Raw genomic sequence first — 20,833 nt, 5'->3', positions numbered from 1 at the left:
TGTAACATTTCCACACCTGTAACATTTCTACAGCTGCAACATTTCTACAGCTGTAACACTTCCACACCTGTAACTTTTACAGCTGTAACATTTCCAGGGCTGTAACATTTCTACAGCTGTAACATTTCCACACCTGTAACATTTCTACAGCTGTAATATTTCCACAGCTGTAACATTTCTACAGCTGTAAGTTTAAGGCATTTAGGCATATTTACAGTCGTAATTATTACATTTTATACCCATAAGATTTGTAACATTTCTACAGCTGTAAGTTTAAGGCATTTAGGCATATTTACAGTCGTAATTATTACATTTTATACCCATAAGATTTTTTACAGTTTTATCTCATTTGCGAAATTGGAATTGTTTTACAGTCCTTTTACAGCAGCTTTAGATTAAGTGTGATATACAGCTGTAAATTAGTGTTATTGTATAAAATAATTCTGAACAAGAATACAGGTCTTTTACAGCTGTAAAATTTCGTGAAACCATGTATTTTTTAACCATTTCCCTATTCAGTGTCTGTATACATACTTCGTGCTGTAGCGTTCCATAAAATGTAGACAGTACATATATCCCAAACCGCCTTTTTCTCAAAATTTCTTTCTCAAACTATATATAACACAAAACGTTACGCTTGGAGAGAAAAATAACAACGTCGTTTAACTATTCACCTAAACATAATTGTTTTACATGCAAGCTTATGCAAAAAGAAAAAGAAAGAAAAAAAAAAAAAAAAAACACGGAACATTTTCACCAGTTTATTTATAATATATTACCCATTCTCAACACATTGGTAAATATAAAATTACATAACGTGACTACCCCAGAATATACGAGGCTATATAAATATGATTGATGAACACGAAAACTGGTTAATATAAAAAATATAGCCCAAAGCCCAAATACGCTAAAAATAAAATGAAATGTTATTTCAATATGACTGATGGTCATGAAAACTGGTTAATATAAAAATCATAGCGCAAATAAACTGAAAATAAAATGCTATTTCAATATGACTAATGGACATGAAAACTGGTTAATATATATAAACAAGAGGCCCTAGGTCGCTCACCTGATAAACACACCATAACAGTGTAAATATGTTTGACATAGTGATTTCATGGAAACAAATATTCTGACCAATTTTCATTAAGATTGGATCAAAAATGTGGTCTCTTAAGTGTAAACAAGCATTTTCTTCAATTTGACCTAGTGACCTAGTTTTTGAGCTAAGATGACCTACATTCGAACTTGACCTAGACTTGATCAAGGCAGTCATTCTGACTAAATTTCATCAACCTCGATTAAAAAAATACAGCCTCTATCGCATACAAAACGTTTTTCTTTGATATATCCTAGCGACCTAGTTTTCGACCCCAGATGACCCATATTCAAACTTGACCTTTATTTCATCAAGGCTAGCACTCTGGCCAAATTTCATGAAGATCAATTGAAAAATACAGTCTCTATTGCATATACAAAGATTTTTGTTTGATTTGACCTAGTGACCTAGTTTTTGACCACAGATGACCCATATTCTAAGTCGACCTAGATTTCGACAAGGCAATCATTCTGACTAAATTTTATGAGAATACAGTGTAAAATGCAGCCCCTATTGCGTACACAAGGTTTTTCTTTAATTTGACCGGGTGACCTAGTTTTTTATCCCATATGATCCATATTCAAACTCCTCCTAGATTTCATATAGACAAACATTCTGATTAAATTTCATGAAGATCCGGTGTAAAATGCAGCCCCTAATGCATACACAAGGTTTTTATTTGATCCAGTGACCTAGTTTTAGATCTCCAATGACCCATATTCAAACTTGACCTAGATTTTATCAAGGCAATCATTCTGACCAAAATTCATGAAGATCAATTGAAAAATACAGCCTCTATCGCATACACAAGGTTTTTCTTTGATTTGACCTAGTGACCTAGTTTTTGACCCCAGATGACCCATTTTCAAAATTACCTAGATTTCATCAAGGTTATCATTCTGACAAAACTTCATGAAGATCAGTTGAAAAATACAGCCTCTATCGCATACACAAGGTTTTTCTTTGATTTGCCCTAGTGACCTACTTTTTAATCCCAGATAACCCATTTTCGAATTTGGCCTAGATTTCATCAAGGTAATCATTCTGACAAAATTTCATGAAGATCAGTTGAAAAATACAGCCTCTATTGCATACACAAGGTTTTTCCTTGATTTGACCTAGTGACCTAGTTTTTGACCCCGGATGACCCATTTTCGAACTCGGCCTAGATTTCATCAAGGTAATCATTCTAACCAAAATTCATGAAGATAAAATGAAAAATACAGCCTTTATCGCATACACAAGGTTTTTCCTTGATTTGACCTAGTGACCTAGTTTTTGACCCCGGTTGACCCATTTTCGAACTTTTCTGAGATTTCATCAAGGTAATCATTCTGACAAGATTTCATGAAGATCGATTGAAAAATACAGCCTCTATCGCATACACAAGGTTTTTCTTTGATTTGACCTAATGACCTAGTTTTTGACCCCAGATAATCCATTTTCAAACTCGACCTAGATTTCATCAAGGTAATTATTCTGACCAAAATTCACGAAGATCGATTGAAAAATACAGCCTCTATCGCATACACAAGGTTTTTCCTTGATTTGACTTAGTGACCTAGTTTTTGACCCCGGGTGACCCATTTTCAAACTCGGCCTTAGATTACATCAAAGTAATCATTCTGACTAAATTTCATGAAGATCAATTGAAAAATACAGCCTCTATCGCATACAAAAGGTTTTTCCTTGATTTGACCTAGTGACCTAGTTTTTGATCCTAGATGACCCATTTTCGAACTCGGCCTATATTTTATCAAGGTAATCATTCTGACCAAAATTCATGAAGATCAGTTGAAAAATACAGCCTCTATCGCATACACAAGCTAAATGTTGACGGACGACAGACAGACGACAGACGACGGACGCCAGACATCGAGCGATCAGAAAAACCTGAGCATTGCTCAGGTGAGCTAACAAAAATAGCGCCAATAGGCCGAAAAATAAAATGTTATTTCAATATGACTGATGGACATGAAAACTGGTTAATATAAAAAAAATCATAGCGCAAATACGCTAAAAATAAAATGTTATTTCAATATGACTAATGGACATGAAAACTGGTTAACATATATTAAAAATAAATAGCGCAAATAGACTGAAAAATAAAATGTTATTCCTATATGACTAATGGACATGAAAACTGGTTAAAATAAAAAGATTATAGCGCAAATATGCTAGAATATAAAATGTTACTTCAATATGATTGCTGAATATGAAAACTGGTTAATATAAAAAAAAAAACATAGCGCAAACATGCTAAAAAAATAAAATGTTCAATATGACTGATGAACATGAAAACCAATCAATAAAAATTCATAACACATGTAAGGTCATAGGAATATGATTCATGAACATGGAGACTGGTTAAGTTAAATTTCATAGCAAGATATGATTAACAAATACTAGTATGAAAATAAAAGAATGAAATGGAAAAGAATCCAATCTGGCAAAATCCACTCGAGCTGGATACAGCATCCCAGATCAAGCTAATATTATAATAACCCTATTATCTATATTATCTTAAGTAATTGCAGGGCATTCTTAATTTCTAACCCATTTACTTAAATCCAGAGACAAGTCAAGTTATACTTTTTCAATAAGGTTGATTATGTTCCTATCAGAGTAATGTGATTTCGCCTATTGCATTTACATAATTATACTGACATATTAAAATATTCAAAAGGTAGCGTATATATCCTGGAAGCAGAGCAGACAGGAAACATCGCTTTTGCCAAACATCGCCAAGGGCCGCAGTAGAAACTGTAGAGAAAAATATATAGCGAACGGGTTGCTTCAAAATTTTAACCAGTGCATGTTATTTATATGTAAGATACAAAAACGGATGGTATGGGTATTAAACTACTTAGAAAATAATAATACATAATATCATTTCAAATAACATGACAACAAGTATATACCAACAAAATATTTCAGAACTGAAGACTTTGATAAGTACAAGCTAAAGTCTGTTACACATCTGATAAAAACAAACTCTTATCATGTCTTTTAAAACAATATTAAATGTGAGCTGTATATTTTACTTGTAACTCTGTCTTTTATCTAAAAAAATGAACGTATGTTCGGATTCAGTGTCTACATTAATTACACCCTCTTTTCAACTCTGCAGTAAAACTCTTTCGGTAGGGTTGCCGCATTTATTTCAAAATCTCCTGACCTCGTGTCACATGAGCCATATTTTCCAGGAGATGGTATGAAAGTCCATCGCTGAAATAATGTGGCAGTGTACAGGAAAAGCCGAGTTCGGGATAAAGTATCTCCCAAACACTGCCGTCGCCCAGTACTGAAAGGAACCCAACTGCAATGAGATAAAGAAATTCGTGACTACTGATAACTAGTAACATGTAACTGTTAGACAAAGAGGATAAACATAAACAAACTAACAAATAAGGAACATCTTTTCAAGTTATATAACAACCGAAACTTAACGTTTAATGTCAAGGTCAACTTTTCATTTTTTTCACAAATAAGGTACTACCTCAGATGTCACTCTACATGGCATATGTCTCTAAATTCTCTGTAACTGTTGAACTGCTAACTAACAAATGAAAGGATAAAGACAGATCTTAATATTGATTCCAGTTTAAACGTTGAATTGTTTCCTGACGAATGAAAGAATACAGAAATATCTCAATAGATTTTTGCTGTTATTGGCTTTTTTGTTCTTATTTGCTTATAGTTACGTTATATGCACAAATGTAATAGCGTTTATGCAAGGCTTAAGATGATACTCGTTGCAATGTATTATACATGTCTTTTGGTTGGAAAGGATGTATACTGTAGTAACAACAGAACATTCTCCCAGGTTATGGACACCGACTGACACTCGACAATGTCCGTGCGATTATATGTTTTTTCGTATGCATTTTCGGCATGCTTCTGTCATAACAGAGAATTGTATTTTCAAAACGACCGGAAAATGCCAAAATCTCATGCGGAGAATACAGAATTGAACGAAAAATACCGATTATCATTACAGGGTCTACTGCTAGGTGATAGAAATAGATTTGACTATGGAAAGAAAGTCTTACTTGCGTCTGTAAACATGGGTTCTTGGTATTATGTCCCCGTTTTCATCAAGGAACCTTTCCGGTTTAAATTCCCAAGCATCTGGACCCCATATTTTTTCGTCGTGGTGAATGAAATTCAAATTCGGCAAAACCTGTTTCAGAATAAAAGCATGTTAAAGATATAATCTACTACTGAATGAATTTTAAAGGTTACATATTAACTGAATGTTAAAATTAATTAAACATTTTTAACTACACCACACATTTTAAGTCATTTTATAGGGCTAAACCAGTGCTTGGTCGCATGAGTGGCTTTGCACATTTCATTGCCTCCTATGAACAGACCCAATCAAAATGAGTCTGCTATCATTTTGCTTGGTTGCATTTTATAGCTTCACTACAGTAACAATAGAGGTCCGCGTAAGCCAATGTTTGGGGAACGAGAGAGATGTTGCACATTTAATTAACTGTAATGAACGGACTCAAGCAAACCGAGTCTGTTGTGATTTTGCTTGGTTGTTTTAAATGCTTCTTCGGTATCTTCTCATAGTTTCCACGATACCGTCATGCACAGTGGATTTATTTTTACAAAGTACACATATAGTCATAGGGTAGGCCTCTGTGCATCATTAAATGAAAGGTTGTTTCTTCCTTTCTTTTTCTATAAGGTTGAATCATGGTTGTTGAAAAGCAGAGAAAGTGTATCGAAATTCGCATATTACTTTATAATTACCAAACGGAAATCAAAGCTGAAGTAAATGTTGTGTATTGACAGACTACCGTACCAATATGATACAGTTGCTAGGCGAGCACAATAGTTAAAGCAGAGTAAATCATCGATTGAAGATGACCCAAGATCAGGGCGTGCCTTGTTTGTTTTTCATTGAACAGGACGTCGGTGCTGCCAAAAAGCATATGGACGAATATGCCCGAAAAACGGTGTAGGATATTTCAGGTAGATGTAGCATTAGTTCGGGGGTAGCTTTTGTATTTTAAAGTATATGCGAAAATTGTGATGACAGGCGAATATTTGATATCGTATCAGATGATGAAATATGGATTTTAAAAAGGTCGGTGATCAGGGCTTTTTGGAATGCGTTTGATAAGCTTTTTTGACGCAAGAGGTTTGAAAGCCAAATTTCGTTTCCCTGAGTACTATACTAAGTTCCCTTTACCCCAAAACTCTACCTTCAGAAGTGATGCGCCACTACACGGAGGCACGTCCAAAGACCAGAGTGCGTGACTTAAAGCTGCTGAATTACAATGCCGCCCCGGCTCATGTTTCCACAATCGCGCAAGAATATCTGACTAACAAAAGACTGAAAACCTTGCTGTACCCTTACAATAGCACAGATCTTGTCCTGTCTGATTTCTAGCCGAAAAAATTCCTTAACGCATAAGAGGCTGAATATTTGAAGTCTCAATGGCCATTGGCAGAGCAGTGTGGCAAAACACTTATATGATACCTAAAAGGGTGCATCGTTAGGCATTTACCGGATGGATCATGCGACAGTAAAAGTTTATGACGGCCAAGGGCATATACTTCGAAGGCCTGAACTAGTCAAATATTACCTTATACATGAAAGTTCAGTTTTCTTAACGCGATACAATGTGCAACGCTTTCAGAACGTGCCTCTTATGTTTATAACTTATAAGTAATAATATATTTCTCAAACAGATCATTCTTACCAGTGAATTTGCTGGAATGTCATAACCCTCGAACTGCAAGTTAGGGCGACAAATATGAGGTGCGCTAAGAGGGATAATTGTGATCAGTCGTTGTACTTCCATCGCAACTGCCTCCATGTAATTGCAATTTATTCTGTCATCTACCGTCGGCAGACGATCTTTGCCTATGACGTCATCTATCTCCTTCTGTACTCTCTTTTGACACTCCGGGTGACTCATTAAGCACAACATCATACTGCTTAAAGAGCACAAGGTAGTCAGAAGGCCTTAAATATAGAATTTACACGCTTTTTGGTAATCATGTCATCCTCTTTAGAAACTGATCAGTTTAAATCTACATCAGCTTACAAGTACATGAATACTTATAAGAAACAAAGTATACTTAAGATACTCAGCAGCTTATATTCATTTATTATTATTTTGCTGGGTTTAAAGTCGCTCCGACCCAATTAAAGGTCATATGAGGACTTTCCAGCTTTGACGGCGGAGGAAGACCCCAGGTGCCCCTTCGTGCATTATTTCATCACGAGCGGACACCTGGGTAGAACCACCGACCTTCAGTAAGCCAGCTGGATGGCTTCCTCACATGAAGAATTAAACGCCCTGAGTGAGGCTCGATTTTTGTTTGTTTGTTTTGGGTTTAACGCCATTTTTCAACAGTATTTCAGTCATGTAACGGCGGGAGTTAACCTAACCAGTGTCTGGATTCTGAACAGTACAACTGTCTCGCAAGTAACTGCAACTTCCCCACATAATGATCAGGGTGGAGGATAATGATTTCAGACACAATGTCGTTATCAAATAGTCACGGAGAACAAAGCCCTGCCCAAGGATCGAACTCGCGACCGCGATTGTAACAACGCTTTACCTACTGAGCTAGCGGGGCGGTGAGGTCGAGCCAACACGATGAGGGGCAAGTGATTTGAAGGCAGCGACCTTAACCACTCGGCCACGGAGGCCTCTATCATCAGCTTATACATGTGCACTTTAAAAACACAGTAAGCAGAATCTTCGTTTCAGCTTATAAGCATATTGATTCGTTTAAGAAAATTAGGCATGTTAAATATATTCATAAGCTTGTAAGTACGTGGATAATTTTAAGACATAAAGTAGACTGAATCTAGTAATCAAAAGTAGACTAAATCTAGTAATCAAAAGTAGACTGAATCTAGTAATCACCTTATAGGAATATGGATTTATCAAAAAAAAAATATTCATCCGCTTACAAGTACATGGACTTTATTAAAAAAAAAAATAAGTAAGACAGGGTCTACACTTTTACGTACAAATTACTGGATTTCCTTTAAGAAATAAAATGAACTGACTCTTCTCCCCGTTTTTCCACTATTTATGTGTACTGTGTCTACTCATTAACTCCTCAGTACATGAATATTTTCAGAAATGAAGTGATATCTAACTTCTCATTAAAAAAGTACAGGGACTGAGTTTTGGAAACAAAAAGGACTACATTTTTCATTCACTTACACAAAGTATTGATAGGTTTCATAAACTATGTTAAAGCAACATATAATTATTTCAAAAGTCTTTCTCGCACTTGGCCTTATTTTATAAGAGTACAGTATAAAAATCTATTTAAAAAAAAACAAACGTTGAAGTTAGTAGTCATAGAGGAATCGCACAAACAGTCGAGCATATCTTTTGTTTCTAAACTATTTCATAAATGCTGAATAAAAATAAAATGTCTAAGCCGGAAACTGAACCCGAATTGTCTCTGCAATAAAACCTCTACCATCTTGACCTGTTAGAAAAAGACAGGTTTGTTTTCGAAAGCACAGAACACCCAAAACACAGCCATAGAGACATGCGTCACAATGTAGGTCCATAACAAACCGTAACGGAAATATGTAGCAGAACGGTTGCTTCGAAATTCCAACAAGTACATTATAATAATATGAAAAAATACAAAATTTGGTAAGGGTAGAATAAAGTGGTATTTGTATTATGGGAGTTGCAAACCAAGGATAAATATTTTACAGGGAAAGCCACACTCTTAAAACGCCCTACCCATCCTCATGTCTCCCTGCGCCACAAACCACTGCAGATAAAACATTCATGTTCGCAAGTTCTCTCCGATGTATGAACTTTTATAAAAACGTCTTTATAATAAAATTTTACTAATATCATTGCAAAATAATGTAATTAATTTAATGTTATTTCACAACTGTCATACGTTTGCCCTACTCAGGTTCCAGGAATAGTCGAACTATTAAACTGAGTTTCGTGAAACATCTTACATGGCCTGTAAATATTGGCCCCCTCTCTTTGCGGTGGTGAGTTGAGAAAAGAGCCAGCGACAGTTTACTCACAAGGGAGCGCTAATGACTGGAACTATTAGAGAAATGTAAACTAAGAATGATGGTGAGATAACTTTTTCGCTTTCTTATTTAAAAAAAAGGAGCAGAAAGGAGCAGTGTATTTCCACACGGAAATGGTTATACTTTAAATTTTATGTTTGCATATCGATCTGCAGAGCGACGGCATTTCTTTACGTTAGAACTTTTAAAAGCTGTTAAATTGGGCCGGTTTAAACTGGTTGTTGTTAAAAAGAATGTGTTATTACCACATAACCTAGGTGAGTTGTTAACGAGTTACACTCATCTTGATGTATTTTTGGCAAAGATGAGGAACCAACGCCGCAGAGGAGATGCTTACAATCAGAGTGGGAGCAAATGCATTTAGTATCAGCGCGTTCAACGATTTCAAGTTATTAGCAAACGTTCTGTTCCTAAAACTGTATTGAGATTTATATGCTTCTCTTTTCTCTATTGTAGCATGTGTAATGGCGCTCAAACTTAGCGTTATTGTTATAGTTGTATAAATTTAACATTTGCAATTCTTTTGGACTTTCCGTTACGACCTGACTTTCCAATACGACAACAGTCTTCATGACCAACTTTAGATTTTAATTGAGTAGTGAACGCGTTTTGCCAGTATGATTACAAATTTTGTTTTCTTCTCGGAATTACACCTTTATTTTTAATATTAATTTTGTTTAGATGTGTGTTTAGTTATGCATTCAAAATTTTCAAAGTGTAGAAAGAATAGTTTTAATAAAGAAATATGAAATAACACCACTAAATTTTACAGCTAAAAGTTGTTATCCCACATATTCGAAAGGTAACAAACAAATTAGAAATGGCATGTTTTGGAGATATTTATTCACCTGTTAAAATCGAAGGAGTAATTTTGTCATTGCCCGTGTCAGTTTGTTGTTCTGAACCAATAGCTATGTAATCAAAAGTCATATAGTTATCTATTTTATACTTTATTAGGCTATTGTAATGAACATCTCTATCAACAAGACTTTCAGTAAAACCTATACGCGACTTGACACACAACAAAATCAAGTAAACGTACAACTCTATCGAGTATTTGTATTTAAGTAGATTCATTTCAAATATACTTAAATTATGCGAGCGAGCTTTATATTCCTTTAATGAAAGAGTTCAATATATTCAGTGCTGAATCTGCACGAAATCAATATTCTATTTCACATATTTAGAAATGACATCACACCATAGAGGAAGCAGTAAAAATGATTTTGTTGATCAAAAATAGTTCCATGATGAACTTAATCAATAATAAATACATAAAAAGGTGTCCTATATATTTAAGTTATTTGATTCATTGACAATATATCATAGGCCCTTGCAAATCCAGCCGTGCAATATCAGGTACATGGAGTCCGCAAGGTGAACGTCTATGTGATAACAGTATTTTTAAGAGAGGTGGTACTTGTTCAAAAACGCGTTCCTGTAGGCTTTTATTCTTTATTCAAATCAGCGTCTATTTGCCAAAGTTTTTAACATTACACTAAACACAAACATTTTAGCTGTACAAGTTCATTTAATATTTGTATGATAAACCTCCACTCAAGCCGTTGCTAGGGGGCGTCAGGGGTGTTGTGCATTTCATTAGACTCAACCAAATTAAATCTGCTGTTATTTCCTTGGTTGTGTTCTGTTTTTCTAAAGTGTCATTTTCTAAATTTTATTTCATACAAAAATGACATGCTGGAAATTCTATGACAAGGATTCACTCATAAGAACGAAAAAGGAAACACATGCCTTAATTAAAAAAAAATGAGAAAATGTTCTTTTTAATAATATGTTAATTAACTTTTTGAATAAATTCAGTAAGAAAATACACTCATGTACCATCCTCTATGTATTCCACCAATAGCCGTAAAATGCAAGTATCAAGACTGTCGACATGTTCCTTTCAGATAATTCACTCATATGGGTATCCATCAAAATTATGTAAATTTGTATTATGTTGAAAGAATACATTTGTATACCGAATTTGAAATTTACGCCGTTTCATTGAAATTAATGATAAATAGAATGAAAAGTTGATTGCTTCTATGAATTCTTAAAAGTTTGTAAACTTAAGCAGTGTGGTTTATAAACTTCTAGGGTATATGTTTTATTAAGATTAGTATTAAATGCACGAAAACCTGTGCATAAAGATGTTTCGTGACATCGCTGTAGCTAGCAAACTACAGGGATCCATGCATACATTTTCTAATCAATGTTGATCTAAAAGCGACGTATTTTATTACAATTTTGGCTAAGTAACGTTCAAAATTTTAATTAAATTTTACTGCTTACCGCCAAACCGTGTAAAATTCATCATTTTATGAATCTATAGGGTCTATTTCTATCGGATAAAACCGTTGCTTCTTATTTATATTAAATTAAGAAATTGTCCACATAGTTTTGATGTCTCCATACTTCGAATTGCTGTTGCCAAATGAACATAAGATTGTTTTTAAAATGCATAGAAACTCATTTTGGTGAGATATTTACCTTATCTAAAAAAAGGTTCAGGCTAACAACATGTCAGATCTTCGAAAAAAACTCAACATTCGCAAGCGGTAAACTTTACCAGTTTTGTTAGGTGCTAGAGGTAACTATTCCTTCCACATTTAATTGTAAATAATGGAAAGATTATTTATTTGCGGATATTATTTATTTCTTGATTTTATAGCAAAAGCCACGGTCGTTCTAACGTTATACAGTAATTCATATATAAATGACGTCATTTGTGATGCCACAACTGGAAACGCTATTAACGTTTTTTCATCATGACATTTAAATACATTTTGTAGATTTTATAGCGTTATTTTCTATCAAAATGTTTAATTCAATGTTTTAGAATTTTGAACTCATTACTCTACGCCATTTTGTACAGAAAACCGTACCAAGCTCTTTGTACACAGAACCATTGCCGCAGAGTTTACACTTTTCAGTTCAACTTCAAAAAAGTCATTGGCTATGATAACTGTTGTGAAATACGAAATTCCCTTTACATGAAATATATCATATACAACTAATGACACTGTGCTCGAGGGCTATTAGACATTTAACAATAAAGATAAGAAGAACAACCGTGAGGGTAAACGAATAGCTTGCTTATAGCTTAAAAGAGCATTGGCTCCCACACTAGTTGTTAGGGCCTCCTCTGCAGTCCCGGCTTCTCCTCTTTGTCATAAATGCACACAGGATAGTGAAATCTGTCAACATATCATGAAGGCTATACAGTAATAATAAAAAAAATTCTTCTCAAGAAAACTTTTTACGATGTCTTTGAAATATCTGACTTTTGTAAATAAGGCGTTGAAAAGTTCTCAATTCAATAAAAATGACTGCTTTGCAGATCGACCTGCATACATAAAAAGTATAACCATTTCTTAGTAGAACAACATTGCCCCTTTTTCGAAATGAGGTCTTAAATTTGGTACAGAAAGTAAAAAGTAAACTCACCCTCTTTATTTGTTTACATTAGGCCGCGCCTTATATATAAGTAGGCTTCTAGAAAACGGGTCAAAGGTCACTAAGAGCGAATATAATCTGTGTATGCACCTTACAATCATATTAACACGAACAGCATTGTATAAAAGAATAAAATGTTTAATTCGTAACTAAGTGAATCAAATACAGAATAGTGGAACGGGCAGGAGGCGTTTTTGTTAAGTATGACTTCTATAACATAAACAGCAGGATAAGCCAGTCAAGACATGTTTTGCAAAATATTCTTCAAGGTTTTCTGACCTGCTACGACCATTTCTAGTACAACTGATATCAGTCTCTCTTCCGTGAGAATTACGTTGTCAGGTGCATTCTCCAGTTCTTGATTCCTTTCTTCCAGGAGAACATGTACCAGACCACGTGTGTTGCCCGGTTTGTGGTTCTCCTGAAATACAATATAATCCCTTTAAACAACATATTGATAGCAAACAAACTGGAAGATGAGTTTTTTCTGTCCGACTAGACAGATTTTATTGGATTAACGTTCTAGAGCAAAACAGTCTGCACTAATTACAAGTTCTAGTCTTTTCAACGTTTGTTCTGCATGGATGTTGCATTCTCTTAATATTTAGCCTGCTGGGGGCAAGTGATTTTTGCTTTGAGACCAGTGTTGACCAAGATCAGTCTGCACATCACGTGGTCTGCACTGTTTCGTCAATACATTTTCTGTGAACACCCCTTCTAATGATAAATGGTATTGCCCAAACTGAATGATCGACCAGTCATTTTAGAAATATAGCAGGCTAAAGGCTAAAGAATTGTGCTCTGACTTTAATCACAATAACTCCAAACGAAGCATGGTATGTCACTACATTTATCATTGAGCGCTATCCATGGTTATTTTTTATAACAATCTCGTTTCTCTTTATACAGATTTTATTAGTTTACTCTCTCAACATTATTGCAAAAATACAGAGTTGTTTCATCAAGATATTTCAGGAACAATCGTAGGAAAAAATTAACGACTGATCATTAACATGCATTAGGCCCCACTTCAAAGAAGCTGAGAATTATTGCTTTGCTCATGTCGGTCTATTAGTCGGTCGGTCGGTTGGTCGTTCTGTCCATCGGTTGAGCGGAAGGTTTCCGCCCAATAACTTAAGAACCACTTGACCCAGAACATTCAAACCTGAAAGCATGTTTTACCCCCATTGCTTTTGGGGCCATTTGGTATAAAGTCAAAGTAACTCGGGCTTAAAGATTACAAACTATTGTAACTACATGGCAACTTGACAACCACTTGTCCCAGGACCTTCAAATTTTACAGCATAATTAGGCCCTGTACGGGATCTGTATTGTATTTGCGGTCAATTAGCCAAAGGTCAAGGTCATATGGGCCAGAACATTGAAAATGATTTCCGCTAAATAACTTAAACCCACTTTATACAGATCATTCAAACTTGATAGCATGATATAGCTTATGAAAAAGATGACTCCTATTTTAATTTTAGGGTCACAAATTCAAAGTTAAATGTCACCGGAGCCTGAATCTTGCATTCAGTTTCCATTCAGTCACTTGTAAATCTCTTTACCGGGAACCTTCAAACAAAAAAAATGATAATAGGTAAAGCTTAATTAGTATTACTAAGTAGATGAACGATAGGTCAAAGGTAAAGATCTGCAAATTGAAAATTATTACTGCGAAGTAACTTGAGAATCACTTGACTCAGAACCGTCAGTTTTGGGGTCAGTAAATCAAAGGTCAAGGCAAAAGGGCCTGAACATTTAAAACGGTATGCGCTTAATAACTTGCAAACCACTTGATAGTATGATTTAGCTTATGACGCGGATGATCCATATTATTTTGGGGTTAATAGGTAAAAGGTCAATGTAATGGTAATCAAGGGACATAAAATGGTACAACCCATCATTGGAGGTATGCATGTTTTACAAACAGATTTTGATATTGACTTAATTTGAACAAAAGAAAATATGTAATGCAAATGTTCTTTCACATTTTGTGCAAAATCTTGCGCAAGTAACAAATAAGAGGGAAGACTTTTGAATAGCAAACATCCCTTATCTCCTACGATTGTGGGAAAAACTCCATTGAGTACAAAACTGTGAAAGTTTGTATCCAAGGCGCATCGTATGCTCTTCGTGGTGCTTATATAAGGAGATACGTTTAAAGTCTGATTTATTTTTCGACGTTGCCATTATCTTTCCGATAACAGATTAATGATCAAGACGAAGAAATTTGTTAATTAACTGTCGAATCTATTATATAAAATATACGTAAAAATCTACGTTCTAGCATAAAGCTGATGTTCTTGTCTTTTAGAGGGTGTTTCGATAGGAGATAAAGCGTATGTTTACAGGGATGCTGTTAAAAGACCTTTCTATATATGCGCGTTCCGTGGCAAAGGGTCAACGCATTACGACCAAAAACGGATAATTCATAAGGAAATTACGTCAACGTGAAAAATCAACGCAGACATTCCCGTACGTTTCATGGAAATTTGATAAAGTTATTGGACAATGTATTCGTTTATAACTTTTTACGCGTTTTATGCCAGAATAGCGTTAACTTTGTGTTGTAACATCTTCAGAATCCCTCGGAAAACGTTGATACTCTCGCCCTACCGGGCTCGGGCACCAACCAATATCTAGTAATTCTGCAAATTATATTAAACGAAAGAACACGCATTATCCCTACAAAGCAAGCAAAACTTTCTGGCAAAATATAAGTCAAAAATGTAGTACATACCTTCACCTTTGTGTAATATCTATCAATCATTCTTCGCCTGGTCCTTACCATCTTTTGGTATTTCTCTTTATACGTCCCAGGGAGATACCGGATGAATGGAAATTTAGAATACATGGCATCAGGTTTGGCAGTGTACATAAATACAACCAGCATATTGAATTCCCAGAGCAGGTTTATATCGTCATCATCTTCGTCCAGGGACTCTCCTATGAGCTAGGTATTTAACATTTGCATGTAAGTACTTACATAGGTGCAATGTATAAGAATCTCAATGCATATGCTCCTCGTGTGGAGTTTTGAACATACAAAGATACGAGCGAATACAAGCCAAAGGTATACTAGGTCCGAATTTTACATTTGAAAATATGAACAATTACTACATATAGTTTTCGTAAACATACAATTAACAGTACTATGCAATAGGTTTAAAATAAGGCAAAATGAATGTATAGCTAAGCATAGTATAAATATTTATTACTAGTACAAAAAGTCTAGCCAATGATTTATATTTAACATGTATACATGTATACTAATTTGATGTTTTAGATTTAGAGCTCCTCTTATGGGAATCATTTTGCCACTAACTCTAAGTACTCTATGGGGAAAACAAGTGAAGAAGCCATCCAGCTGGCTTACGGAAGGTCGGTGGTTCTACCCAGGTGGCCGCCCATGTGGAAATAATGCAAGGAGGGGCACCTATGGTCTTCCTCCACCATCAAAGCTAGAAAATTCCCATATGACCTAAACTTGTGTCGGTGCGTCGTTATACCCAAAAAATCTTTTGTGCAATTTTATACGGTTCGTTTTTCTACTTACCAACATAACACTATGTATGTCCATTGAACCTCGGTGTATTCAATTTAGGCATGTCAGAAAATTTGTTTCCACACAAACAGGACACCTGTCTCATTCTGCTGTACATGTGTTTTATTGAAAAATCAAGAGAGCAGCAGGAGAACAAAATTGATCAGCCGATGTCGTCTCGAGTAGGAAAAACAGTTACAAATGTAACATTCGTGGTGTGATATTAAGGATCCTTTAAAAGTTGCACTTAAATCAATCAATCTACACGTGTATCAAAATCTGGATACTGAAATACCATTTAGCTGTTTGACTTTGCATTTGCCAAAAATAGATGTTGTTTAGGTTAATGGATAACTAGAAAATGTTTACATTTCGCGTAAGAAAACTTTAAATATTTGCAATTTGTGCATTTATCTAAAAACCTGTCAAAATGCAAATGCAGATGTTATGCATTGAATTAAAACATTGACGAAGATTTCAAAAACGATAACAACAAAAAATATAGTATATCCATAATGTGAAAATATTACCAATGCAATCTTTACATTGATGGTGATAACAGCATTACACACGGTTCGGATATGCGATTTGTTAACATATGTAGCAGTTTGGATTTGGTAAGTGTTTAGATGCAGTTACCCTAACAGACACATTGCCAGGTCTTTTTGGCGATATACATTATGCCTGCGCGGGTCTTGGCAGTTGCACAAATAAATATAATCATAGAATGAAAAAGTGGTTCAGTGACGCAAATATTTTGAAACATAATAGGGTTGTTATAACAGTATCTCGATCTGAGATGTTGTATTCGGCTCGAGTGGATTTTGCCAGGTCGAATCTCATGAGGCGCGAAAGCGACGACTGTGATCCGTCCTTGCAAAATCCACGAAACGACTGTATGATAAAACATAGCATATTTCAAAGATGGGTATCAACGTATGTACAATTCCATATTTAACTGTCCGATTATATACCAAATCTAGATCTCTAACACAATTTGTGTGCGCATGTTCGACTTATTCAGATAAAGCAGTTTTGAAATTGAGATTATATAAATTTTAAATTAATATTTGCACTGCACATACATTTCTAAACAAAATAAATGCAAAATGAAATCACTGTCATGCTTTTTATAAAACCACCTATTATGTTCATTTCATAGCATTACAACGGCAAAAAAGGAAAGTGCGTTCAACAGTAGCAAATATATACGCCAATTGTGATTTCTTAGCACTGAGATACAATCGGCTCTTAGTATCTCAAAATCGCTTATCTCGAAATTCCTCTCAAGCTAAAGAACTTTTGATCTCCCACGAAAAAGCCTTCTTAATTAAAGTATGTATTCTAGTTTTATATGATATCATTTCAAAGGTAAAAACACCTACCTTTCGAATAATGTACCTTTCAAACTAATGTGATTATATCATTATTAAGAAAGTTGTCAGACTTGTATCAAGACATTAAAAAACGCACTCCTAGACATATTTTGCTATACATTAAGTTGAAAGACATGTACGCAAAACGGTGAACTTCTTACCTGGTATTTAACTACTCTTACTAAGATGGATAATAAGTTTGATAACGACATTCACACAAAACGGTGAATTTCTTACCTGGTCTTTTACTATCTTTCAAAATGGATATTAAGTTTGATAACGACATGCACGCAAAACGGTGAATTTCTTACGTTGTGTTTAACTACTTTAAAAGATGGACATTAAGTTTGGTAACGACATGCACACAAAACGGTGAATTTCTTACCTTGTGTTTAACTACTTTCCAAGATGGATAATAAGTTTGATAATGGCATGCACACAAAACGATGAATTTCTAACCTGGTGTTTACCTACTAACCAAAATGGATAATAAGTTTGATAACCTACTTACCAAGATGGATAATAAGTTTGATAGCGACATTTTAATTGTGTTGATAAATTCAAATTCTTTGTTTTCCAATTTTTCAATTTTCTTGACCAGGTTTCGAAGCTCACTTATAATCAAATCCTCAAAGTCTTTGATACCATCTCCGTACACATGCAACCCTTTCGTTAGCAACTTCCGCAAGTCGCTATGGACGCCTCCGTACCCTTCTTTATACACGACAACTCCCTGACCACCAAAAAGAAAATGTTCCCCATAGAAATATCCAGGTCGATCGTTGAAAAACTGTTTATATGGATCACCATTCATTGCTTTTTGGAGCATTTCCGTAGAATTTAGTAAAACTACATTCGTATTAAAAAGCTTTAACTGAACAATTGGTCCAAATCTTTTCGCATATTCGAAACATTTTTGTGGCATATTTTGCTCCGTAATTTCCAAAGCATTTCCGAGCAAAGGCCATCCCGGCGGTCCAGGGATGGTTTTCCCTTTGGATTTCTTTGCTTTAAACAAATATATCAAACCAAGCAATGCGAGAATGGTATATATGAATATATCCATTTTGTGCATAGATGCACAGTTTTCAATTAAATTGATATTTCATACAGCGCAAACATGCACAATCCAGGTATATCTTGATATATTATGCGTGACTGTAAATTTCTTAAGTTTACTGCATGTGATTTTATGCACGATAAAGCATGTTAGGCGTATGATTGACACTCTTGAACCGAATGAATAGACTTACCAGTTAACACTGCAATCACGTGACCGCTTCAAGGTGGAATGCTTAAATGCGTCATCAGCAGGTGCACGCAGCACTTCCCGGTGCGTCAAAACACCTCGAACCGATGAGTACGATTGCGATTATTTCGTTGATAACGGATATTATTTTTAAAACGATGTCTCTCATTACAGATCTGGTACAGTCGTTCTGCGCATGTCTGGACGTGATTATCAATTAAAGCGCACGGCAAAGATATGCAATTCTGTACGTCCGCATACATTTTGTGTATAATATGTGTAATATACAAACTAAAGGTTATGGCTATTACATTTTTATACCATGGTTATAAAATACATTAAAGATACTAGCCATTCAGATCGCCTAAATCCGGTATACACCAGATCGGTTTTCAGTCACAGTCAATTTTGAAAAGATATACGGTTTTAAATACCTACATATGTCTCTAGTTTATCACTAAATGTTCGTTATTTTCAAAGAAACCTACTTTTAAACCTTCCTGCGCAATTTACTACACGGAAACACTTCCCCAACTCAGGTAGTTCAGGTAGTGGACCTTTAATATCACGCAATTTCACATTCTCTGTATGCGATTTTGTCATCCCTTGGCCGTAATAGAAAATCGTTGTCAACATTTCCCAGATAGTTAAATTAAATGTAGCTACATTTTGAAACAAAAAGGCATCCTGGTATTAATTCTATGATTCTTACTCATGAAAAAGCTGATTTTTAGTATATTTTATGTCTATTCATCTTTTGGAAAATGCCTTTCCTTTATTATCAAGATGGATAATAAGTTTGATAACCTACTTACTAAGATAGAGAATAAGTTTGATAATCTACTTACCGAGATGTATAATAATTTTGATAACCTACTTACTAAGATGGATAATACGTTTGTTAACTTACCCTTACAGAAAAAATGGACTGTGGTGAATGGATGCGGTGAATGGTCGGTGAATGATTGGTTAATAGAAAGTGAATAAAGTTAGAATCATTAACTTTTCATTAACTTTTCACATGCAAATGAGGTCTGCGGTGAATGAGCTGCAACTGTCTTCGGTGAATGATCTGCGAACTGTCTGCGGTGAATGAGCTGCGAACAGTCTGCGGTGAATGAGCTGCGAGCTGCATGTCTGCAGTAAGTTTTTGTCTTGTAGTTTCAGAAGAGATGGTATTCTAAGAAAATATATAGTTGATGGATGAAAAGGTGAACAGACAATGAGCAATCACAAAAGCTCATCCTGGCACTTAGTGACAAATGATTTAATAAGCTAGTGAATTAGCTTGACACTCTATATATTTACATGTACAAGAATTCAAAGTCATGAAAACCGATGACAAAAATAAGTCTGCATCTGTTAAGAACTACATGAATCAAATAAAATTAAAAAAAAATTAAAAAAAACATTTTTCTTTTGACATGCTTTGTGTATATCATTGACAATTAAAAGGCACTTACTGAAGCTGATACCATGCTGTTAACTTAAATCTGCTGTACACTGCATGGTCCAGAACTTCAAACTATACTTACCATTTTGCCGCCAAAACTGGTGCAGCTGTCTTATTTAGAAATCATGAAATTCAAGTTTCTCCGGTGAATAGAAAGTGAATTAATTATACAATAATTAAACATATCAAGTCATGTGGTGAATAAAAACACTGGAGTCTGCGGTGAATAGAATGTTAAAAAAGAAGTTTGATCACCAATCATTAACCGGATGCGGTGAATGAACCGCGAACTGCTGCTGTGAATAACTCCATTAACTTTGTATTAACTTTCTATTAATTTTCTATTCACCGGGGAAGGCTTGTTCTGTAACGGTACTTACCAAGATGGATAATAAGTTTGTTTACCTATTTACCAAGATGGATAATTAGTTTGAAAACCTACTTCCCAAGATGGATAATACGTTTTTTACCTTCTTACCAAGATGATGATAAGTTTGTTTACCGACTTACCAAGATGGATAATAAGTTTGATAACCTACTTACCAAGATGGATAATAAGTTTGATAACGACATTTTAATTGTGTTGAT

The 20,833-nt window shown here is 34.9% G+C and overlaps 1 protein-coding gene across 2 annotated transcripts; it reads right to left on the bottom strand.

Annotated features, from left to right (window-relative positions):
- Nucleotides 1–747: 747 nt before the first annotated feature.
- LOC123542169 (cytochrome P450 2C31-like) lies at nt 748–20,833 on the bottom strand. 2 transcript variants are annotated; one of them, XM_053531907.1, is made up of 6 exons: nt 20,789–20,833; nt 15,364–15,576; nt 12,900–13,041; nt 6,826–7,091; nt 5,158–5,288; nt 748–4,424 (listed from the first exon to the last, which is right to left on the bottom strand). In XM_053531907.1, exons 1-6 carry the CDS (start codon nt 20,816–20,818, stop codon nt 4,211–4,213), a joined length of 996 nt encoding a protein of 331 aa, XP_053387882.1. In that variant the 5' UTR covers nt 20,819–20,833; the 3' UTR covers nt 748–4,210. The 2 variants fall into 2 exon arrangements, with proteins under 2 accessions (XP_053387882.1, XP_045183801.2); XM_045327866.2 differs by lacking the exon at nt 20,789–20,833 and adding an exon at nt 18,055–18,771.

Source organism: Mercenaria mercenaria, chromosome 19 (genome assembly GCF_021730395.1).
Source record: "Mercenaria mercenaria strain notata chromosome 19, MADL_Memer_1, whole genome shotgun sequence".
NCBI classification, from domain to species: Eukaryota; Metazoa; Mollusca; class Bivalvia; order Venerida; family Veneridae; genus Mercenaria; species Mercenaria mercenaria.
The sequence above is the reverse complement of the archived record's forward strand: the minus strand, read 5'-3'. Positions and strand labels throughout refer to the sequence as shown.